We start from the raw sequence: 24,915 nt of genomic DNA, 5'->3' as shown, positions 1-24,915 counted from the left end.
GTTGCGTCGGGCCAGTGCGGGCTCCAACAAATCTCCGGAGGGCCAGAGACTCATTGGAGACTGGGGACTCCCTGAGGGCCACATTGGGAAGCCTCGAGGGCCGCAAGTGGCCCCAGGACCGGGATTTGGGCACCCCTGGATTAACCCATCCGCCCCATGAGCAGTGCTTACTGTTCTGCATGTCTTCTCTCTCGTTTGGGGGACATGGATGTGCTGGGCAGTTGTGTTTGCCTGGACGTCCAGTTGCGCAGCCTTCTGGGATGCCAGGCAACAGCCATGACTGCCTAGAGTGCCCCTGTCCCCTGAACAGGAGAAGACATGCAGTGACCGCAGAATGGTAAGCTGAGGTCCAAACTGGCACCGCATTTTGATTACGCAAGTTTGGCGACTGCTGTTCTAGAGGAGAACATTAGCTAGAGCTTCTTGTCTTGGGCTACAGTGATTCAGCTCACTTTCCTTCTCTGCCTACTTGAGGAAATCAGCAAGAATAGCAAGGTAAATTCAGCAAAGTATTCATAAGCTCAATAATTGCTCAGTTTGTGAAATAAGGAAGAGTACCAAAGGAGGAATGATACCTTCAAGGGTTTTTTGTATGTTGCAATTCTCTACACAGGCGAGGAAAACTGTGTTTATGGGGTCCTGTGAGATGAATTCACAGGAGTTTAGCTTGCCACATATTACACTAATGTTTGGGAGGTCAGGACCAACAATGGCAATGCCAAGATTTGGCTGATTATCCCACTTTCTCCCAAAGAGCACCAACATCTGCTACAACACACACAATAAAATGAATAAAAATATAAAATACGTCTACAATACAAAATTAAGCCTCTCCCCCTCCAAAGCTAACTGAAATAGAAATGTTTAAGCCTATCTCCCAAAAGCAAGATGCTGTGCTTACAGCAAGTGAAACCTTTCCTGCTGCATCTACTGTAACACCTGCAACTGAGAATCACAAAGAAGTTTCTTTTACATTAAAATTCTTCTAGGAAGATTACTGGTAGTGTACCAAGTTGATTAAGATGTCACACATGATGACATACAAGCTGTTCTCCCCCCCTCCCCCACACACAAATTAGCCCCAGGTAGGAAATAGTTATACAGGCAGCAGTTCTTGTTTACGGTTCTGCCCAGCAAGGTCATAATGAATTGAGCTGGAGAGGGGCTGCATTATTCATATAGCTGATGTTTATGAACTGGGCAAAAATATTAATGACTTCATGAGAGCTTACTAAATCTCTACAATTTTATAAGTTATATGCAAAGCAAAACATATATCCAGGCTGTACAAAACACAAGAGTAGAACAATACATTTCCCTTGTAACAATACCACCAAGGATGGGGGTAGGATCTTAAGGGGACAGCACAGGCAAAAGTAGTGTGTCACATACCCACAGGTTAAAGAGGTCAAAATAAAGCTCTGAGACAGGTAGCCTTGGAATCATCTGGCTGCTGGACAATACTCCACCCCCTAGTGTGCCACATTCAGCATCGTACTAAATCTACTTTCCAGCATCACTTTCTGCAAATGTTCAGATAGATGCCACCAAGGTAGCTGCCCTTGTGGCACAAAATAAACCATGTCAACACCTGCAGAAGAATTCTCCTACAATTGACACTTAATTCTGCCATAAGTGTACACCACACCACTGACCAGGGGTGGATGGGGGGGGCGCATCTGTGCATGGTCCCCTCAACTGTGGCCCCAGCAGTGAAGGGCACCTGCTGGGATAGGGAACAGCCTAAGTACAACAAGCAGCCCAGGTCTACCTGCCTGGAAGAGGTGGAATGAGAGCCCAAGTCTACCCAATCAGTAGATCTGGGCTCTAAGTCTAGGCAGCAGCACAGGTCTACCAGCCCAGCAAACCTCAGCCACAGAGGCCAGTTCAACCAGGAGCCCAGGTCTACCTGCCTGGTTGAGCTGGGCTCTGGAGTTAAGCTAGTGCACATAGCCCCCCCCCCCCATACAAAAACTGGATCCACCCTCACCAAATCAATATTCTGGGATACAGGTGGGGCCTTCGCATTTGCAGATATGGCTCCACACAGGTCCTGTCAGATCTGCGTGATGTCAGACTTAGCCCCACCTGAGCCCTCCAGAGGTAAAAGGAGCTGTGTTCTGGTCACCTCCAAAGGTTTTTCTGAAGCTCAGAGGCAGCACACATCTGCCTGCTACCTCTGTGAGTTTCAGAATGGCCACTTTGGCCAAAAGAACACAACTTCCAGTCTTCTGAGGGAAACAGAAGTGACTTTTTAAGCCATACAAGATGTTCTGAGGCCAAGGGAAGCCCCCGAGGGCTTATTTTCCTCTGCAGGCTTCAGAAAGCCCCCTGGTTCATTTTGGAGGGCTTAAAGAGACCAATCACAGGTTTGATTACCTGTGAATTTCAGCATCCATAGGTGGGGTCTGAGAACAGATCCCCTGAGGATACCAAGGCCCCCACTTACAATTGCTAGAGAGCAGTGCTGTAGTAAGCACCTTCCAGGAAAAGGAAAGAGGTCTGTCTTTCTGAGGTATGTAGTTTGATTGCCTCAAGGCAAGCTGCTGTAAGAAGTTTCTTCCAAGTGTGATGGTTGACAGCATTCTAATTTATTTTTGGGAAGGTTAACACTTTGTACATTTTTTCCAAGAGCCAGTACAAACACACTACACTGCCAAGTCACAATAGAAGTCTTCTTGGGAGTGAACAGGCAATTGAACATGAATTTACTGCACGCCCTGTTTGCAGTGCTAATCCAACATAAGTGTGCCATGGCTAACAGCACTGATACATTACAGTAATGTGACGAGCACCATCCCCTCCCAATGCTCTAGCTGCCATTAAATTGGTTCGAGGACATTTTAATATGAAGTGGGCTCTCCATGGACTTAGCCACCATTTCTTGAAGACAGATTCCTGTGCTAGTAGCCAAGAATCAAATGGCTGCATCTAGAGAGAAGCTCATAAGACACAATTCACCCAGTCTACAAATCTTGCAGAATCAGGCGGCAGAGTGGACTACCTTGCTTCAGACTACAATGGAGAGATGCCATTTCCACATGTTCCCCTATGCAAGAACCTCCTGTACGCATTAGTACAGCAGGGAAGTGGCAGGGCTCTATCTCTCCCCCTGCTGAGGTTTTGTTTTTTTTAAAGACTGAAGGGGAGCATTAAAAAGGCATCTCTTCTCCACCTGAAGAATCTAGGTGTTAGTAGTCTACCAGCTCATCCTGGAGGACATATACTGGGCCCTCTTTATTTGCCCTCTTTATCTGTTTATTTGAATATCCAAAGATGCTGAGCCTGTGGCTGCAAGGCTTCAAAAGGCCTCCTGGACACGGTGCATTCTGAGGCCTTCCAGCCATGGGTTCAGCATCTGTGGATATTCAAATCTGTGGATGCCAAGACCACATAGGCAAAGCTGACCTTCACCTATTAGTCCAACATATAGACCAATAGAACAGGGAGTGCTGAACTCTCTCCTCATTCACTGTTTGATGAAAGTCATAAAAGCAAGCCGTCAGGGATAACTGAGGAACCTGAGCAAGCTCACAGTTGAAGAAGAGTTTTGCTCACATTTCAGCTTCTAGCTTTGTGGTATACATGCACCCATCAGTGTTCTTCCCAACTTTGAAAGACTCGTAGATGATGGCATCAAGACTGAGATGCTTTCAGGTGCATGATCACATCCACATAGGTTCACATTTGCACTATGGCTTCAAGTGAATCAATCGCAGCACCTCACACAAGCTAGCTGGAAATGTCTTGTACGCATTATAAAACCCAACACAAAGCAAAGAGGGCTCCAGTCACATGGGGCAGGTCTTGCTCCGTAGGAATGCTGCAGATTGGTGATTGTGCTTTCCCCCACCCCACCGAAAGCAAATCTTCCTGCAAACAGGAGACAGACTATAGAATGTCAGAAGACAACTAGGTTTCTCAAGGGAAGGAGGGTTCTTGCATCATAGCACATTCCTTTATGCAAAGATTCAAAGCTGAGCAAGTGTTACTAGAGAGTCTGCTCTGTCAGGAACCAGCTAGACCAATGCATGAAGCAATTGCTACTGAAAATATGGAGATTGGTAGTCACAGGCACTTGTATCCAAGCACTTGTAGTTCAGAGCAGTGGTCCAGGTCACTTGTAACTGCATCTTCAGGACACTTTCAATGACATGGAGAAGCAGCTAGCTCAGAAAGCTCTTGTAGTGCTGGTGCGACTTGTTGCGTAGCTTGGGATTCATATCTGGTCTCAGTCAGAGTGTCTTCCGATTCCCTGGGGAGGGGGGGGAAGAGAAACAAAAGGAATGGTTTCTACTGTGATGAATTAGCAGCTCCTGCTTCCTTCGCCCCACCCCATCGATTCCCCTTAAGCCTCGGCATAAGGCCAAATGGGAAAGAGGCTTCCCTCAAGGAGCAGTCCCAGCACCATTGCAGAAAGATGGTCAGGATGGTTCGGTAGTGGAACAGATTGCAGAGGGAGGTGGTGGATTCTCCCTCTAGACATTTTCGAGCAGAGGCTTGACAAGCACCTGCAGGAGATACTTTCTAGGAGGATTTCCTGCAACAGGCAGGCGGTTGGACCTTGTTATGGAGCAGGGGTGCCCTAACCCTGGCCCTGGAGCCACATGCGGCCCTCAAGGCCTATCAATGCAGCCCTCAGGGAGCCCCATTTCCAATGAGCCTCTGGCCCTCCAGAGATTCGTTGGAGCCTGCATTGGCCCGACGCAACTGCTCTCAGCATGAGGACGACTGTTTGACCTCTCGCGTGAGCTGTGGGATGAGGGCTCCCTCCACTGCTTGTTGTTTCACCTCTGTGATGCAGCAGCAGCAGCAGCAAAGGAAAGTCCGGCCTTGCTTTGTGCAAGGCCTTTTATAAGCCTTGAGCTATTGCAAGACCTTCATTCATTCATATAAGTTCATCTTTAATATATTTATGCAAACTTATGTAAATTTAAATTTTAAATGTAAATTAATTTTTTTCTCCGGCCCCCGACACAGTGTCTGAGAGCTGATGTGGCCCTCCTGCCAAAAACTTTGGACACCCCTGTTATGGAGGATTGAAAGAGACCAGTGACACCAAGCTAAGTATAAGGCCTTTTATTAGGAGGAATGGAACATGAACCAAACAATGGAAAGACCTTGTTTCAAATGACCTCCAAATGAGACAGGACTTGAAGCAGGCCAAAGACTGGAGGCTTGACGGATGCTCCCCTCTGGTTCTCAGCTCCAGCAAGAGGCTCTGTCAGGGCTCCTTCCAGCAGCTCTGTCCTCAGCTCTCCCTCAGAGCTCAGGTTTCAGCTCCGCTCTGCAGCTTGGTCTCTCCCAGCTCGCTCCTCACAGCTTCTCTTCCGGGAGGTCTCTGTAGCTTGCTTCCAGCTCCTTTTCTGCAGCTGCTTCCCAAAGCTCCTCACAGCAACTCTTCCCTGGTGGTCTCTCGTCCTGCAGCTTCACCTTGAAGCTCCTCTTGGCAGCTCTTCCCTGGTGGTCTCTGAACTCTCTGCGCTGCTGCAGCCCCTTTTATAGCCTCAGTGGCTCTGCACACGGCAGCCCTCTAGCTTCCTTTTGATGGTACTGCAGCCTTTTTGCACAGGGCACTCAAGTCTCCTGCTCAGCCCCTTCCAGTCCTGCTCCTGTCTCTCCAATGCAGCAGTTTTCCATTTGGTCCTCCAACTCTCAAGGGCTTGTTACCAGGTCATACACAGTTCACTTTCCTCAACAGTGAGCAGACTGGCTCAGACAAAACTTTGTAACTATTGGCTCAGACAAACTCAAACAGACTGTCTATTGGCTCATGAAAGGCTCCCACCAGACCAAGTTACAGCAGTCAACTGAGCTCAAGTTCTGCACATATCAGCCTGATGACCTTTTAGGTCCCTTCCAACTCTGATTCCAAGTCTGCCAGCAGACAGGTTGCTTTGTGGATCTGCCAGCTACTTCATCCAGGTTCAGCCAGAATAGGCCTAGCCAGCTCAATTGCTAGAACTGACACACACCAGCTCATTGGATCATTTATAGTCACCTGGGCACCCTCTGGCCTGGTCAGTGGGTTTGAATGCTCAAACTGAACAGACGCATGACATCAGCACCTAGGCTTCTCAAAGTCTAGTTCAAGGGTGTTCCAGCACATTCTGGCTGAGGTCCCTCAACAATGACATCTGTGTGTAGCTAAGCTGTCACCCCCTCCACCTTGGGACCAAAGGTGTATGATGGGCCTCTTCACACTAACCTCAAAGTACTAGTTAGGGAACAGAGAGAGTAAAGGAATTGTTTTGTTTTTAGTTGGCCTGTAATTACCTGCTTGCAAGTTATGTACTCAGTACTGTTAAAACTCGAAGCAGTTTTCCCCAAACCTTTTTGTTCTATTCTTCTTGCATTATCCACCCCCTTTTTAATTTAATAAACCTTTTACATTTTGGTTCTTGGTTACACTCAGTCTAAACTCTGGGTTACATGCCACAGCATAGGTTTGTGGGAATTAACCATATATGTTACTGGGAGGCAGGCTTGCCACAACAGTCTCTGTGTGCCTGGCTTTGTCCTGGTCGTGGCTGTGGAGTCTACCAGTTTTGGCTCTGGTATAGGGGTAGATTTGGGATAAGGCAGGAGGCCACCAACACCAGAACTCCTCCTCCTCCATCACTATACACATTGATGTACATCACAAAGCATTTGACTCACATACTGAGGCAAGGCCATGAAAGCCACTTATGCTAACAAACCAAATATTTACTTATGTTAATAGTGCTTATGCTATGTTATGGGTGTTAATAGCTAAATTGTTCATAAACAAACATTAGCTTAGGGCAATTAAACAAATTATTAGTTTAAAGCCTAACAGAACAAACTTATAGGGAGATGCTCACATGTTTAAATTTAAAACCAAAAAGCATTTCTCTGGTCTCCGTCTGCAAATTGCAAGCTGGCTGTTAAAAATAGTCTCAAGGAATGTTTCTGGGCAGACTGCCAAACCATCAGATAAGGCACTATCTCTGAATAGCCAGCATGAGGGAGGGAATTTCCTATCACCAGCACAACTGCCTGCATGTCAGACTAAACAGAGAACATTTTGGATTTTAGAACATAATTCAGACAGGCTTTCCCTTTTAAACCAAAATGCAGTCTAGTATGCACTGGGAAGAGCTATTTACACCAAAGCTTCAGGTCAAAAGAGCTATTTAGAAAGTATTACACAAAGATCACAAAGTTAGCATGCAAGCCAAATAATTCTTCAGTTATTGCTTAAAATTATAATCTATATATAAAGGCATAGTAATGAGTTTTAGCTGTTAGAATAGTTTGATTAAAGCATAAACACACAGAATAGTAGAAGCCATTAAATTCAAAATGCTTAAGTCTCAGATGTGATCCAAAATGCAACCTTGAGAGGCAGATGTCTGGCAAAAGCCATTCCAGCTCTAATCAGGGTCTGTCTCAGCCTGTATCTCTGCAAACCTGAAAACTCCAAGCTTTGCAGAATTTGTTGCATCTCAGAGAAGCTTTTGGCTACAACATACGGGAGAGCAAGTAGGGGGTAGTTTCTTAAAAACAGACTTTGCAACAAAAAGCGAGGGCAATGTTATCTGTCTTGGCACCAGAATGCAGGGAAAACAGAATATGAGGCTGAAAAGACACACAACTTGCAACATCTTAGTGGAAAAACTAGAAACATTAGATGGAAGTGCCTTAGTAATGCAATTTTATCTGTTGGCAAGCAGAAATAGCATTTTCTAAGATACAAGCACCTGTAAACACCAGCTAGACAGAAGATAACAGAAAACAGATATGGGAAAGTCCCCTGATCAGCAAAACATCATGAGAGCCTCTGAGCTGAAAGCTGACAGAAGGGGCTGGATTTAGTTAAAATGAATGAGAAAGGTCCCTTAAAATCCTTTTGTACAATAAGAGTTTAGTTTGTCTTGTATTAAATATATGTTTACACCACTATATTTCCACATGCGCTGCCTCCGACGCATTCTCGGCATCACCTGGCAGGACAAAGTTCCAAACAACACAGTCTTGGAACGTGCTGGAATCCCTAGCATGTATGCACTGCTGAAACAGATGCCTGCATTGGCTCAGTCATGTTGTGAGAATGGATGATGGCCGGATCCCAAAGGATCTCCTCTATGGAGAACTCGTGCAAGGAAAGCGCCCTACAGGTAGACCACAGCTGCGATACAAGGACATCTGCAAGAGGGATCTGAAGGCCTTAGGAGTGGACCTCAACAAGTGGGAAACCCTGGCCTCTGAGCGGCCCACCTGGTGGCAGGCTGTGCAGCATGGCCTCTCCCAGTTTGAAGAGACACTTGGCCAGCAGTCAGAGGCAAAGAGGCAAAGAAGGAAGGCCCACAGCCAGGGAGACAGACCAGGGACAGACTGCACTTGCAGCCAGTGTGGAAGGGATTGTCACTCCCGAATTGGCCTTTTCAGCCACACTAGATGCTGTTCCAGAACCACCATTCAGAGCGCAATATCAGAGTCTTTCTAGACTGAAGGTTGCCAACAACAACATCTCAAAAGGTAACAGATCACATATGGAATCACACACGGAAACAGGCAAGCCAGAGGACTTGGTTTAAACAATGTTGGCACAGAGCCCCATGGTGTCTGGGAAGAACAAAGAAAGGAATTTAGAGAGAGAGCACTGGGAGCTCTTTGCAACATGTCAGGGTCAAACAAGTAAAGAGTGCCAAAAGATAACCACAAAGACATACCAAAAAATGCCAGTTCTGTAATAATTGAGTAAAGAGTACCACCTAGTGGCTTTTGAAATCTTTAAGATATATATGTCTCAATGTACATTTTTGCCTTTTTCGGAACCAGCCAATCAAATGCTTGTAAAGTTATCTCTAGCTAATCCTGAGAAAGCCCCATCTCTGATGTCACACACCAGCCAACGAGAGGTGTAAGACCCCTCAAACAAAGGAGCCAGAATAGAATATAAGTCAGAGGCTCACACTGGAAAATTGCTCTCATCGCTTTGGACAAGGAGTCCCTGAGAAGCCCGTTGCTGGCAACAAAATAAAGCTTGCAGGCGATCACCACTCTTGCCTACTGAGTTTGCTTTTGAACTTTGCTTTTGACCTTGCAACAATACCTGTGCTTTCTTAATGCTGGGACAGTGTTATCCTTCTGACAGCAGCAAAATAGCAACTTTCCTAGGATCATCATATACCTTCCTTCCTTCTGATGTGTAATATTATGGAGTACTGAACGGTTAATTCCCCTTAGCACATGCAACATGAAAGTTTATTCAAACACATTATTTCACATTCTGCAAGATAAGTCCTGTACAGTGTACAGTTTCCTTTCCTTTGACCTACATTTTAATAGCAAGCAGAGACAAAGTACAGATGAGACTCACGTTACAGCTGAGTACACGGCAACAAGGAATCCAGCCACTAGCAAGAACATCAGCACACTCAGGATGGAGGTGATGACTATCATTCCACCGCTTCTCTGACCAGGTGAACTATCAATAGTCCCAGAATGCTTCACTAGGAATAGAGAGACAGTATGTTCAAGTTGTTGCCATGTTTCCTTTTGTGAGTAACTCGCAAGCAGCTGGTTTTAGAATTTTGGAGCACTATAATCAGCAACATTTCTCAGGATACTTACACATCTTGGTTTTGGTTGGATGAGACCAGAGAGTTTGGTCTCTCATGATGCCAGCTGTTCTGTCAACCAGAAGGTATTTAAACCTAGAATCAAGAAAGTGCACACACAGGGCATCTCAAGAAAGTGTACCCATACTTTATAGTGCCATATGTATGTGTACTATCATGCACACATATTGTACACAATGTACAGAGATGCAGTTTGACTCAGTTATGAATTAGACCAAGCGCTTGCAATGTTTCCCATTGGTATCTATGTGCCACTGACATCACTGACTAAGGGATCTGCAGACATCCACCAAATTGTATGCAGGGGTTTGGCTGTGTGCAGCCAGGGCCACCAAGAGCTGGCATTGGGCCTGGGGCAAGATGCCTGAATGGGGTCCCCTCCTAAATTTTCCTATAAACCAGATGTTCTACATTTTTAAACAAGTTTGACAGCTTTAACTTCTCTATATATTTGTATTTAATATGTCAACAACTGAAATAGTGGCTTTAACCTAGTCTGTTTGAAAGGCTGTACACTCCCATATAAACCTGCCTCTTACATGCCCCATCCCTCCCCTACCACCCACCCTGCTGACATTGGCAGAGCTCTTCCTCACTGCCATGTGCTTCCAGAGCAGCTTTTACAATGTCATAAAACATCAACCATCACCAGAATGCTAGTTTCAGCAGCAATACAGCTCCATAGGATTGAGCCATCAAACCTGCATTTTTAATTAAATCCTTCGAGACTTTTACTGCAGTTAGGTGTCAGCTGCAAGTCAACTGAGAACTTACATTGCATTAATCAGTTAAGACAGAACATACCCAATTCTTTTTAGAATACTCTGGCTGTTAATGTTGCCTTGGAGGGCGTGAAATAAGCCACACAGACCCCAGGACATTCATACCTGTAGGCTGTGTCTTGGAAGAGAGGTGGATTGCAAACATCTAGGAAATTTGGGTCATATAAACAAGATGAATCATTGCCAACTCTGACCAGATACTGGGTCAGGACAGCAGGTACTTGGATTGGATCGGCAGCATCAGACAGCTTGGGAGGCGACGCACAGCTGGGAACATCAAACACTGCAGCTTTGTACGGCCTGTTTTGTCCACCATTGGTTTGTCGGAAAGTTGCACCAAGTGGTTTACTACTACTGTCTGTTACAGACACTGAAGCACTTGCTGAAACAGAGGTTGAAAAACAAGTTCATGCAGCTATTTTACATTGCAGCACTGTAATGGAGACCATGGTTTAAATTCAGTCAGATATGTGCATGGTGCACTCTGCAGGTGCGGGACATGCCTTGCTCATCTGCCCAGATACCACAGGACCTTGGGCCTGGCTTGATAGACTGGTTTACAATGCCTTTTCATTCCTCAATTACTATGACATTAAGCTAAAAGACCTGCATGCCTCACAGCTCAATCTGATCCCCTTCCCTGCCATAGCAAGGGGTGAGGGCAGATTAGGAGGCTTGGTAGGGGAAAGGAAAATATTTCCCTTACCCTTCCATAAGCCCCCCAGTTCCACAATGGGTCTAGCTCTTTATGGCACTAGTTCTTTAGCTGACACAAGTTCACAGAGACAGAAGGGGCATGTTGGCTGCCCCTGGAGTGGATAGCATCCAGCACAAGTTGCCCACTCTGGATGCCACCCCTTCTGCCAATTAAATCTCTTTGGTATATCTAAACTGCTTCTGCATGGCAGTTGCTCCCTTTCCACCCATTTTGGGGACAGAGCACTCAACCACTAAGATACTTCCAGGTTGCCCTGGGAAAAAAGGCATTGTCCACAAATTCAGATAGCTAGAACTTCACAACAGTTCTAGCAGAGAATTAGGCGAAAAGAAATGAAACCCATAGCCATAAAGAAGCTGTGTCTAGCTCGCTGCATCCCCACATCAGAATGTAGCATGTGCCTGGACTTCTTTCAGGATATATTCAGGGATGCATGTCCCACCTCCAGACTGCATCAAAAAATGACTTGCACATCTGTTAATAGAGATATCAGGTGGAGCAGGCTCCATCCATGCTATTGGTTCTCTTTTCAAGCAGTTTTAAACATCCTTTCTTCTCATGGTACACCAAGTGATCTCTATGGTCTTCTCTACAAGTCTTCACCTCCTGTAATGACACCTCTGGCTTCTAGGAGACTCTTCTAGGTTCTGTTTCTAGGGCAACTGTCTGTAGTAACCAATTGCCTGTCCCTCAACCAGATCTGCCACAGAACCCAGAAGAGTTATTTAGCCATTTTCACCCAAACTGTGAAAACGTGCTCCAAACTCCTGCAGCACACCTTTGGACCTTTTGCGGCACCCCAGTTGAAAATTGCTGATTTAAAAACTTATTCACATGTTCATCTGTCTTCAGTGGCTAAACAGAGACTAAGCAACAAGAACAACCATCACTTACCAGAATGCCCCATGATGACAAACAGGTATACTTCATAGGAAGCTCCTTTCATCATTGAGCCATCAAACACACAGAAAGGCTTCTCTAAAGCAACTGTAGTCAGGGTAGGATTGTTTGTAGCAAACTTTGGGTTTGCAATCTGTGGTCTTAGAATCTGGACTACAGAAGAGAAAAAGTTATGTTTCCAATAATTTTACCATATTTCAATCAAGACCAAAACAACTGAGTTGAGTTAAGAGGCACTTTTTCAAGTGGGTGCTCGTCTTTTATTTAGCAGGGAGATAGTAACTGGCCCTCCTCACCCTAGCAGTGTCTTTTCTAGTGGCTGCCTGCTGGTGTTCTTTTGCATCTTTTTAGATTGTGAGCCCTATTGGGACAGGGAGCCATTAGTTATTTGATTTTCTTTGTAAACCACTTTGTGAACTTTCCGTTGAAAAGCAGTATATAAATACTGTTAATAATAATAATAAACTTTATTTTTATCCCGCCTTTCTCCCTGAAGGGACTCAAGGCAGCTTACAACAGATTAAAAACATAATTTAAAAAATAAAAACATTAACATAATAATAATAGTTGCATTCATAAGGGCACAACATCTTGCAATCCAGAGGGGGATGGATGAATGCATGTAGGAGGATCTTTCTCTGGTCCAACGGGTCCGCCCAAGTCTGGCAGAGGCTTGCTGCCCAGGTCCCTGGAGTTTGGGGAAGCTAAGAGCTTGCAAGGGCTGGGGATTAGCTTGTAGGACTTCATCTCCCACTTAGCTAGAGGACTGGTTGTTTAAAAGGGGTTGTGGCACCTATAGTTGGGCTGTACTCCATGGTGTTTTGAACACCCATCTATTGGGAATGTTTGACCAGTCAGGCAGAGGTGTGCAAGAACTTGCACTCAGTGTTGGGCTTATTTGCCTGGGAATTGTACCCTGCATTCTCATGGAGTGCCAAAGCCCTTGAGATCGTTGGATACATAAATTAGGAACATACATTTCTGGCTCACTGGGAGTGTTAAGTCAGTGAGCCAGGAGTGCATACAAGGGTCTGGGAGACAAGGACTCCTTTAGCCAATGGGAAGATGAAGTCCTACAAGCCGCCCCTTCCTCATTACTCTGCGTGGGAAGTACAGCACACACAGGGCACATTTCCAGCCCCACATTTCCCACTTTAACGGCCTGAATGAAGGTAGGAGGGAGTTAAGTTCAGCAGCCCTTGGTAAAAAACCTAGTAGCCAGTGACTAGGTTCAATTGTCATGTAGGCTCTTATGTAGACATCCTTGCATACTTGCTGATCCAGTATCCACAGTTTCACTTACCTGCAGTTCCCCAGCAAGCTATCCTGAAACTATTCTGCCGCTGCTTGCCAAGCCATTCAGCAGGCTCTCCACACCATCCAAGAGCTTTGCACAGCCATTTTAGAGTCAGTCAATTTCACTAGCCAATTAGAATTAACACCTCAAATGCCTTGCACAGCCATTCTGAATCTCCAGGGTAAATTAAAAAGCAACTTTATTTTAAAATAGGGTTCCCATCCAGCCATGGTTTCAGAACCCACGAGGGAGGAATACTACCCCCACAGATAATGGGGAACACCTGTACTATGGTGCCAAAGAGGAGCCTATAGGGATGTCTCATTGTGAAGAGGCAAGAAGCTTTCCCTGTCAAAACAAAGTAATTGTAGACACAGGAACACCAGCTATGGAGTCCTATTAACCAAACATGGAAGGATTACACACTTCCATTGCTTCCACTGTCTAGCACAGAAGTTCCCTTCTGTGGGCTACTTGGGTCTGCTGCAGACCATGGTGTGCACAGCTGCAGGAGGACGTGGTGTTAGCCAATGGCTGTCAGATTACCCCATTTTTGGGCCAATCATAACCAAGGGAGGGCAGGCAGACCTCAATAAGCACCAGAAAAGCTATGAGTACAGTGCTCAGCTCATCTTCCAACTGCAAAGTCCAGCTGGTTTGCGGACCACCACTCGTGCTCCTGCAGACCACAGGGGTCCACATGTTGGGAACCCCTTGCCTAGCACTTGGTTGGAAAAGCATCATCAAGGTCTACTTCAACATGGCTACCATGGGCAAGGTCTGTGGATGGAAGGACACAGAGCTAGGAAAAGTGGTAACATGTAAGCATTAAAGAATAACAAACCCTGTGAAAGGAAGAGTAGTAAAGGTATCATCCACAAGAAAAAAAAAAAAGAAGACTGGGAGTGCAGCTCATTGAGTAAAATACATACATCAAGCAGATACTGAGCTGTCAAGACCAAAAAAAAAAAAGTCTGTAGTTGTAGGCTATACCCTGAACAACATATTACAGTTAGCCCCAACCAAGCTCAAACTTGCATTCCAATACTTAATACCCTGGAACATGTTCTAAAGGCTGCTGTAGAAGCCTTTACAACTAGTTGGGCACCCAGGTTAGCAGTCTAAGCTATGAGAGAGATTAGCAGTCCAAAACATACTAAAAAAAGTCCTACTTCCAGATTATACCTCACATTACACAGGGCAGAAACTGCCTAAATCTAGAAAATAAAAGTAGATCTTGAATTCTTAGAAAAAGAAAAGGCATTTCCTTTCAGAAGTTTCCAAAATTAACCCAATCAGGTAGCAAAAATAAGAGCAGGAACAAGTAATAACTTACCAACACATCCTTTCCACAAACAGCAAAAAACCAGCACCACCAAATGACTCTGCATAGCCAGAGAACAGAAGCCCACCCCTTCCAGCTGAATCACTCAGAAATACTAACTTCACACCGATCCCCTCCTCTAGCCTATATTTCCTACACCCCCATGAATTGATTTGTCCACCAATCAGCTCTCCTCTGGTTTTCTACTCTTTTTGCGTGTGCCCCCAACTCACAGCTGCATCAGATTTGGTGCTGCTACAGCTGCAATGACTCACTTCATCTCACACTGGGTGCCTTTAAAAGGGGATTGGACAAGCTTCTGGAGGAAAAATCCATTACAGGTTACAAGCCATGATGTGTATGTGCAACCTCCTGATTTTAGAAATGGGCTATGTCAGATGCAGGTCTCTTGTTATCTGGTGTGCTCCCTGGGGCATTTGGTGGGCCACTGTGAGATACAGGAAGCTGGACTAGATGGGCCTCTGGCCTGATCCAGTGGGGCTGTTCTTATGTTCTTAACTACAATTCCCAGGAAGCCTTGCAGGTCTCTTGTTATCTGGTGTGCTCCCTGGGGCATTTGGTGGGCCACTGTGAGATACAGGAAGCTGGACTAGTTGGGGCTATGGTCTGATCCAGTGGGGTTGTTCTTATGAGTGTCTTAAGGGGAGGCAGTGTGTGCATTAAAGAAACGAGAATCAGAGAGAGAACACATGCACCCGTGAGTTCTGTTTCCCAGCCACCCCTGCTCCACCTTGCAACTGGATTAGTGAGCGAGCTTGTGGCCCCCCTCCATTTTCTGCACCATCTAATCTATTAAACCTCACTTGGCTTTGTCTGAAAGCGAGCAAGCCTGCCTTGGGGAAGGGTCTAGTGGGTGCCCTTTCCCCCTTCCTCAGTTGGGCCCCCAGTGGCCATTGCAGACTTAATGGAAACCCCTTTAGGCTGGAGCGAGGTGGATGCCAGCCTGGCTGGAAGATACGTTTGGAAGCAAAGAATGGACCCCCCCCCCCCCCCAAAAAAAAAAATATTTTAGGCTGGGAGTTCAGATGTGTAGTGATTGGAAGCCCCTTGGGGCAGGCAGAGTCCCACACATGTAAAGCACCCCGCATCTGGACGGCAATGTATAGGGTGGTATCCAAGGATGGTATCTGTCTCCTGAAGAGCAGTCCAAGCAAACTCCAGCAGATTTTTCCCTTCTTCTGCTTTTGCTGGACCTCCAGGGCCGAAGCTGGAAAAGAAAGAGAAGGTCGAGGACTCCTCTGCGGTGAGAGAGGGATGCAAGAGGCGGAGGAGAAGGCCCTGGCAATCAGAGGGTGCCCAGTTCTTCTGCCTCCTGTCAGGGGCCCTTCCCCAGACTCTGCAATTACTCTGTTACTGAGGTATTCAATCTGTGCGTCCCACCTCCCTGGCATTGCCAGGCATCTTGGGGAGAGTCTTGTGTTTGACTCTCTGTGATCCCCTGCATCACAGCATGCCAGGCCTCCCCCCCCATCTACCACTAACTTCTGGAGTTTGTCCAAATTCATGTTCATAGCCTCTGTGACACTATCTAACCATCTCACCCTCTGCCATCCCCTTCTCCTTTCGCCATCAATTAATTCAGTTTTGTTCAATGGGGTTTAGGCCATGAAAGTCTGTATAGGACTGCAGCCTTACAGGGCAACTCTACTCATGTCTATGCACACATAAATCCAATTGAATCAGTGGGATTTACTCACAGATAAAGGTTATCTACACTTGCAGCCTTCTGGTCAAATCCTATTCTGATGCCTTGCCAGTGATGCGCTGACCCCAGTGCAACATCCATCATATCCAAATCCTGCCCAGGAAACGCCCTGCTGGTGCATTATTGGCACATCAGCACAACATAAGAACATAAGAACAGCCCCACTGGATCAGGCCATAGGCCCATCTAGTCCAGCTTCCTGTATCTCACAGCGGCCCACCAAATGCCCCAGGGAGCACACCAGATAACAAGAGACCTAATCCTGGTGCTTTCCCCTACATCTGGCATTCTGACTTAACCCATTCCTAAAATCAGGAGGTTGCGCATACACATCATGGCTTGTACCCCATAATGGATTTTTCCTCCAGAAACTCGTCCAATCCCCTTTTAAAGGCGTCTAGGCTAGACGCCAGCACCACATCCTGTGGCAAGGAGTTCCACAGACCGACCACACGCTGAGTAAAGAAATATTTTCTTTTGTCTGTCCTAACCCACCCAACACTCAATTTTAGTGGATGTCCCCTGGTTCAGGTATTATGTGAGAGTGTAAAGAGCATCTCCCTATCCACTCTGTCCATTCCCTGCATAATTTTGTATGTCTCAATCATGTCTCCCCTCAAGTGTCTCTTTTCTAGGCTGAAGAGGCCCAAACGCCGTAGCCTTTCCTCATAAGGAAGGTGCCCCAGCCCCGTAATCATCTTAGTCGCTCTCTTTTGCACCTTTTCCATTTCCACTATGTCTTTTTTGAGATGCGGCGACCAGAACTGGACACAATACTCCAGGTGTGGCCTTACCATAGATTTGTACAACGGCATTATAATACTAGCCATTTTGTTCTCAACATTTGACAACATTGGTGTCAGGCTGGCATGTTGTTGGAACTGCCATTCAAGGAGCCAGTCACTACATCCACACAGCCCTAACACAAATGACCAGAGAAGTGCCATAAAGGTGAACAGGGCAGGGGGCGGGGCAGGCTCAGAGCCAAAAAGCCAATGGCCACCACTGGCCATTTCAGCCATTAGAAATGAGCAACACAGTAACGGGCCCCCCTACCAACCACTTGGGGAGGAGCACATTGTAGCCTGGGTCACTACTGTTCCCTCTCCTGGGGGACTGCAGTGGAGCTCTGCAGAGGTCCAACCCCCCTGTGGCAATCGTGCAGTACTGAAAAACAAGAGGGATGCTGATGAGTGTTTGGCCAGCGGAACCAATGGTTGTAGTCTATGGTATTCACCAAGAGAGAGCAGACACCCCTTGCTCTTAGCTGCTGCAAAAGAAAGGGATGGTTAGACAACACAGGCTGCAATCCTAACCACACTTTCCTGAGAGTAAGCACCACTGAACAAAATAGGACTTACTTCTAAGTAGACCTGGTTAGGATCGTGCCCACAGTTTATAGCGCATACACATTCTCAGTCTTTGAAGCACAGTACTTGGGGCAGGATTAAAGACATGAGACAGATGCAGTATTAATACATTGACATAGTTTATACCTGAGGCAGAAATAACCAAAGTTGCAAGTATAGAATGGGAGATATCTGGCTTGGCAACACAACATGTGCGAGGAATCTTGGAATGGCAGTGGATCACAGCATTAGTCAGCAATGTGATGCAGCTACAAGAAGTAAATTTTTGTCCACAGGAGAGCAAAGCCTTCTCCGACAAAGGCCTGAGGTTGCCTCCAGGCAATTTTATCTAACCTCTTATATAGTGAGAAACCTCCAGCAAAATGTGTAGTAGACAGTGGTGTAGCTAGAGGGTGTAAAGAACTAAGTTTTGCAGAGTGTGCAAATGGCCCCCCCCCTTCCAAAATTGTTAGGAATCCAGAAGCCCTAAAGTTGAAAGATTGGTCTACTTTCAAGATTCTTAGCCCCTGAACTTAGACCATGTTCTGGATAGTCCCAGATTGGAGGTTAGTAAGTGGACAAGGCTTTAGCAATTGACATTGCCCCAATTACAGAACACCCCTTTTCAATATTGAACCTATTTTCTCACCATCTGTGCCAGGGATGGCATGCCAGGTTAGTATGATGTCTCCTCCAGGCCCATGCATTTTATAAGAATCTTCTCAGAAACAAAAATACTGCTATGTTTTATTTATATCTCATCTAGAAAAGCTATGTTCCTATTAGAACTTTATAATAATAATATAATAACTTTATGACTTAACTATTCCTCTCTTCTGAATTATACAGTACCTGCGCTCTTGCTCTCTGGAGTAGTGAATGGATGGACCTACTTCTGTTTGTTGCCAAGGATCAAACTTGATGTGGAAGATCTGCAATCAGCACCTCCCAAATTCCTTCCTTAAAGTAATTAACCACCCCATATACTGCTGTTTTAAAAACTGGTCAATGGATGCAGGAGAATGGGGGGTGGCAGTAGATTAACCCTTTCCTGCTGCACCATTTTGCCAATCTAAAAAATCCCCCCTCCCAAATCATAAGGTGCCTGTATGGTTTTGCCTTTACAGCTAATAGCAGCTTTAGGAGGAAGGGATTTAGGTCAGAGAACAGATGCAGGAAGAAAAGGGTTAACTCCTTCCCTGATTCTTTGGATATATTTATTTTATTTATAATATATTTTAAAAAAAACAAACAACAACATTAATACAAAAAATGCATAAAAATACATAAAAAACAAAAAAGAAAAATAGAAAAGGAAAAAAAAAACTGCATAAAGTATCTCTAACAGTGTAGCAAGAGCGAAACCCCTTCCCTGATTCTCCCTGAAGGGGTTAACCCCTTCCCAGTGCCACTTCCCTGAACTTCAAAACTTTGATGTGGGCTGCTAATTTAGGGCCCAGTCCTATCCAATTTTCCAGAACCAGGGCAACCGCAATGCAGCCGCAAGATAAGGGAACAAACGTTCCCATACCTTAAGGAGGCCTCTGTGATTGCTGTCCCACCACAAGATGCAGTGCATGCCCCACTGGCACAGCTGCACCAGCACTGGGAAATTGGATAGGATTGGGCCCTAAGTCAAAAAAAACGCCACTCAAAAAATCCACAGGAAACTGTTGTATAGCAGAATTTGTTTTATTGTACAAATTTAAGACTAACAAAATAAATTTTGGAATATCTCCAGAAGTTATTATTTATCAACCCTTTACTGATTAGAAATAATTAATTATATTGATTAAACAAACGAAAAGGCTTATACAAATATTCAATGATGGTTGTCTATCAGTAGGGGCTGCCTGCCAATTCTCCGGCTCTTCTTTTCCAGTGTTGAGAAGGACACTTTGAAAGGATGAGATCCCTTAACACACTTTGGCTGCAATCCTAACCTCACTTTCCTGGGAGTAAGTCCCATTGAACACAATAGGAATTACTTCTTAGACCTGCTTAGGATTGTGCCCTTAGCAATACAGTGGCGTAGCTAGCCAGCCTGGAGCCCAAGGCAAAGTTGAAAATGATGCCCCCCACGTCACATCTAGAAACAACTGGAGTCTCTGGTCGCTCGCTCCACTTCCTCTGCTACCTTCCTCCAGCCCAAGCCCTCTCCTGCTTGCCCCTCAAGCCCCACAGTTGTCCCCCAAGTTTCCGGAGCAAGGAGCCAGGCACTGCAATTGCCGCTGCCTCTCTTCCAAAGAGTGCCTTTTTCTAGCACTTTTTGCAAAAGGTATGAGTGGTGATCTTGGGGGTGGGGGTGCAATTTTGCAGGTGGGCAGCCAGACTCTTGCCCCCAGGCAGCCTGCAGCCCAGTGCAGTTGCTACCCCTGCAACCCCCTCTAGCTACACCACTGTTGCAACAAGCATCCTAATGAAAAGTGTAGTTTAAATAGAGATATAATATAGGGTTTTAATTGTGGGTAGTCAGTCACCTTCTTATCTGCTGATTGTCTGCGTTACTTCTTATACACACTTGGTGAGCTTTCAGTCTCCTTAAGTGCGGAAGTCCTTGACAGATGTTCTGCAAGCCTGCCGAGTCTGAAGACATCGTGATGTTGGTTTCGTGGTTTTGTGGACCAGCTGGGCCACCATCGTCAGCGTAGCTGTATGGATAGTGACACCCATTCAGAGCAGAACCTACAGTGTCTGCAGCGGCTGCCTAACAGCACAGTGTGTTGCATGTTTACTCCAGAGTAAGTACAAGTATTAAGGGGGAAGTAGTTGAAAGATCTCTGTAAAAACAAGGGGGGTGATGGGGGGATATGGGGTGTCAAGGGGGGTGATGGGGGGATGTAAACCCATCCAGCACTCACAGACACTGTTCATATAATTCTCTTTATCCACAGCATTCCACAGGAGGATCTGTGACTATAGTTCCCCCCCCCCCCAAAAAAAAGTCTCACCTCCTGCTCTTTAAACTGTCGAACAAGGAGACAGTCATCATCAGACAGCAACAAATTACATCCTTTCCTGGGGGCTGGGGTTTTCTTTTGGCTTTCTTTCTCTGGCTTCTGTAGCTGTCACCTGAAGACAACTCTAGACCAATGTAGATCAAATATATAGTCACCTTCGTTGTAAAAGAAAAAGGTGCTTTTAAAAGATGTTTTGAGTATCCTTTGAGTGCTTTTGCATGGTGAATACAATTTAAAGTCTTTCTTCAGGTTGAAACAGTGATATTTGCACCCCCCCTTCTTCCAAAGGAGCCCAGCAGATTGAAAGGTTTAATCTTTAAAAGCACAGAATGCAACTGGGAAGTTGTTTCAGAGGACTGTGTGAATCAAACTAATGTATCTCTAGCTGTTCACAACTTTAAGCGAACTATTTGAAAATAGTCAATATGATTAAGTACGGGGGGGGGGGGTTTCTTTCCCCCCCCCCCCCCAAGATATGCACTGTGCAGTTTTTCTTTGGTGCAATTTAGTGTATATGTTTCTCTTTCCTGTAGGAAATAAAGAAGCCCACATTTCTTCTGGATATCTGCCAAAGTAAGTTGTTTCCATCTGTGTTTCTGGGATTTGTACCCAATAAATCACCATGCAATAAATTACACCCACACAATCGGAGACTGTTGTCCTTGTCATAAGGATTGTCCGTCTTTTGAGTTCAGCAATAAAAGCACATCAGAGTATAATATTCTGCATGTCCTTGCTCCAACTATGGTCTCCATGTCCCTGCAGGGGAGATAATATTATGGGCTGTGCTACACTTCTGTGCCAAATGAAGAAATAACTTTCTGTTCCAAGGTGCTTCCATGGCCTGCTAGTTGACAGTGAACAATACATTTTGATCAGTTGTTATCACAGCTTTTCTTCAATAGGGCTCAATAGTGTGCATTTATTTTTACTCATTTTTTCGTCACAACAGTCCTGTGAGGTGTGTTAGGCTGAGAGATAGTAACTAGCCTAAGGACACTCAGGGTCCAACCCTATCCAACTTTCCAGCACTGATGCAGCTACAGTGCTGTCCCAAGGTAAGGGAACAAATGCTCCCTTACCTCGAGGAGGCCTCCAGTGGCCTTCTCCACTGCTAGATGCAGTGCATGCCCATTGGAAAGTTGAATACAATTGGGTCCTCAGTTCCCTTCAAGCCCGAGGATTGGAACCTGGGTCTCCCCAGTCAAAATCTACTCACTGCACTTTACTGCATCTGTAATTATGCGACTGTAATTGTGTCTTTTAAAGGCCTCATCAAGCAAGTCTTTATCTAAACACAGCCAGTTATAAAAGGTGCCTGAAGGCACACTTGTCTTTTGAGTACAGTAAAGCTGGAAAGAATAGCTCCTAAAGTTTAAAGGTGGGCAGGAAGAGAAAGATAACTGCTTGGAGAAGATTGCTGAGAAGTTTCTGCCTGGGGAAAAAAAAAATCAGCCTTTTAGGCCCAAATCCTAACCAACTTTCCAGCACTGGCATAGCTGCACCGATGGGACGTGTGCTGCATCCTGCGATTGGGCGGCACCCATGAAGGCCTCCTCAAAGTAAGGGAATGTTTGTTCCCTTACCTTGGAGCTGCACTGCCCTTATGTTGGGGCTGCAAAGCAGGTTAGGACTGCGCCCTACGGCTCTCAGAGTGTGGAATTGGTTTGGTGTGTGTACTACTTGTCTGTAGACTTGCTTGGTACTTGCTAAGTCTGTACAATTCTAAACGATTATCTTCTTTGTAAGGGTCCAGTACCATCATTTCTTATCTAAGAAGAATCTGGTATTGTAAAAGGTGGCCATGTGACTTCTCTGTTTAAAGAAGTAGAGAGTGTGAAATTGTAAGAACGGCATTTACACAGGAAATATGGGGTTTCCTGTGTGTAGATCACACATCTTTTGTTTTGCAAAAAGCCAAGTACGCTGTAGGTTTTGGATGGAGTTTTAATCAGTCTTCATGCATTTGGTCCACATAGAAGGAGGTTTGTTTTCATTGTACTGGAAGAACAGAACAGAAAACTAAAACAATTGACGACAACAACAACAGAAGCGTTTGAATCGGTACAAAGCCTGCTGTTCTGGTACAACAACTTAGGTTTTTAAGAAACGTTGCTAAAGAAATTGCAGCTGGTACCCTGCAATATTGGAGGGCAACAGAGCTGAGTCTCTGCCCTAGATTCAGAGCCCAATCTCATCCTCCCCCACCCACTGGTGCAGCCACGCTGAAAAGGAGCAAGCTGTCAGCCCTAGCAGGAACTCTCCAAACGTTAATGGAAAAGCAGCAGAGAAAAATAAAAAGCTTCTGTTTGCCCTTCATGGAGAAATAATATAGGAAAGAGTGAACCCACCACCTCCTCACCAGATCTCCAAGCCAATTTAAAGTCCTCCATGGCTATTCTAAAGTGAAAACAGAAATGAGCGTCCAGTCATGGGTGTCCCATGTGTCCTATGGGTGTCCCGGGTAGATGGGACTCGTTAGCCTGGGAAGGCAGCTCATCTGAGAGAAGGAAAACTCTGATCCCAAACCTCGACTGCCTTATGGGCCAAAGTGTGCAAACTGTTACCCTGCCGATCCCTGATCTCGGAAGCTAAGCAGGGTCAGGCCTGGTTAGTACTTGGATGGGAAACCGCTTGGGAATACCTCTGCCTTTCCATTGGACCATTTCAGCGACGTGGAGAGATTTGCTGCATGGGAAACAGTCTATCCTCCATATCTACTTTGCCCAGGCTTCACGCACTGGAGAGGACACTCTCTTCCAGAACACTATTCCGGGCACGATACCATAGTCTTCCGAGACTAAAGGATGCCAACATGGGTGTCCCATGACTTGTGTAGTTTGAACCTAAATAACTGGAATAAAAAAACAAGAGGAGCAAAGAGTTAATATCTTTCTGATTCCTCTTTTTCCCAGCCCATCCAGCGAAGGGAAGGAATGTTTGTCCAAGCATCCAACAGTATTTACTGGTGCTGTCACTCCCATGCCCCAAAACAGCAGGGGTCCTAAACCCTAGCAGCAGGGCCCAGCCTTTCTACCCCACCATGGCAGCTTGCTGGAGAAAGGAGTTGTTGAACTGCTCTTATTGCTTGCACAGCAGGTAGTCCAGGAGTAGTATTGCAGTTATGATCCAGTGACACAAGTGGTCACTGGAGTTTCACGTAGTCCTACAGACCTTGTGTCCTAAGTACACTTCTGTACTGCAGCGAGTCATGGACTCTTCGCTCACAACAGGAGAGGAAACTGAACGCTTTCCACATGCGCTGCCTCCGATGCATCCTCGGCATCACCTGGCGGGACAAAGTTCCAGAGTCCTGGAACGAGCTGGAATCCTTAGCTGCACTGCTAAGTGCTAATCCTTCAGCACTGCTGAAACAGAGATGCCTGCGTTGGCTCGGTCATGTCGTGAGAATGGATGATGGCCGGATCCCAAAGGATCTCCTCTATGGAGAACTCGTGCAAGGAAAGCGCCCTACAGGTAGACCACAGCTGCGATACAAGGACATCTGCAAGAGGGATCTGAAGGCCTTAGGAGTGGACCTCAACAAGTGGGAAACCCTGGCCTCTGAGCGGCCCGCTTGGAGGCAGGCTGTGCAGCATGGCCTTTCCCAGTTTGAAGAGACACTTGGCCAACAGTCTGAGGCAAAGAAGGAAGGCCCATAGCCAGGGAGACAGACCAGGGACAGACTGCACTTGCTCCCAGTGTGGAAGGGATTGTCACTCCCGAATCTGCCTTTTCAGCCACACTAGACGCTGTTCCAGAACCACCTTTCAGAGCGCGATACCAGAGTCTTTCAAGACTGAAGGTTGCCAACATTATTATAGAGGGGGCGACTCCTTAGCCTGAATACACTGTTATTCAGACACAAACTGAGGCTGCAATCCTAACCACACTTTCCTGAGAGTAAGCCCCATTGAAGAAAATAGGACTTACTTCTGAGTAAACCTGGTTAGGCTTGTACCCTGAGTTGCTGTTGAACTGCCCATCCCTGCTTGCCTTCAGACCCCAGCCCTAAAACTCTAACAAGGTGCACAATCAGGAAAAAAAGCAGCAGCCATTTGGCTGGCGGGGGGAGGAGGGGGAGAAAGAAAGAAGGGAGTCCGAATCAGTACAAGATGATGAAGAGAAGAGTTGGCACATTCAGTCTGCTATTCCTTTGGTGCTACCTGGTGTCCAAAGATAGCCTATGAAATTGCCCTGAGAGTAACTGTTGTGCACAGATCATTGCACTGAATCCTCTTTGGTCAGCTG

The 24,915-nt window shown here is 45.9% G+C and overlaps 2 protein-coding genes across 2 annotated transcripts in view; one reads left to right on the top strand and one right to left on the bottom strand.

Annotated features, from left to right (window-relative positions):
- Positions 1–4,146: 4,146 nt before the first annotated feature.
- UPK3A (uroplakin 3A) lies at positions 4,147–14,007 on the bottom strand. Its single transcript, XM_066632947.1, has 6 exons — positions 13,852–14,007; positions 11,999–12,156; positions 10,496–10,768; positions 9,601–9,683; positions 9,347–9,479; positions 4,147–4,255 (listed from the first exon to the last, which is right to left on the bottom strand). The coding sequence occupies exons 1-6, from the start codon at positions 14,005–14,007 to the stop codon at positions 4,147–4,149; spliced, it is 912 nt and encodes a 303-aa protein (XP_066489044.1).
- Positions 14,008–20,379: 6,372 nt separating this feature from the next.
- PARVG (parvin gamma) overlaps positions 20,380–24,915 on the top strand; it is a 30,460-nt gene continuing 25,924 nt past the window's right edge. Inside the window, exons 1-2 of the mRNA XM_066632946.1 lie at positions 20,380–20,445; positions 21,198–21,237. The gene's annotated coding sequence lies outside the window, so the exon portion shown is untranslated. The remainder of the gene's footprint in view (positions 20,446–21,197; positions 21,238–24,915) is intronic.

The sequence above is a fragment of the Tiliqua scincoides genome, chromosome 6 (genome assembly GCF_035046505.1).
Source record: "Tiliqua scincoides isolate rTilSci1 chromosome 6, rTilSci1.hap2, whole genome shotgun sequence".
NCBI classification, from domain to species: Eukaryota; Metazoa; Chordata; class Lepidosauria; order Squamata; family Scincidae; genus Tiliqua; species Tiliqua scincoides.
The sequence above is the reverse complement of the archived record's forward strand: the minus strand, read 5'-3'. Positions and strand labels throughout refer to the sequence as shown.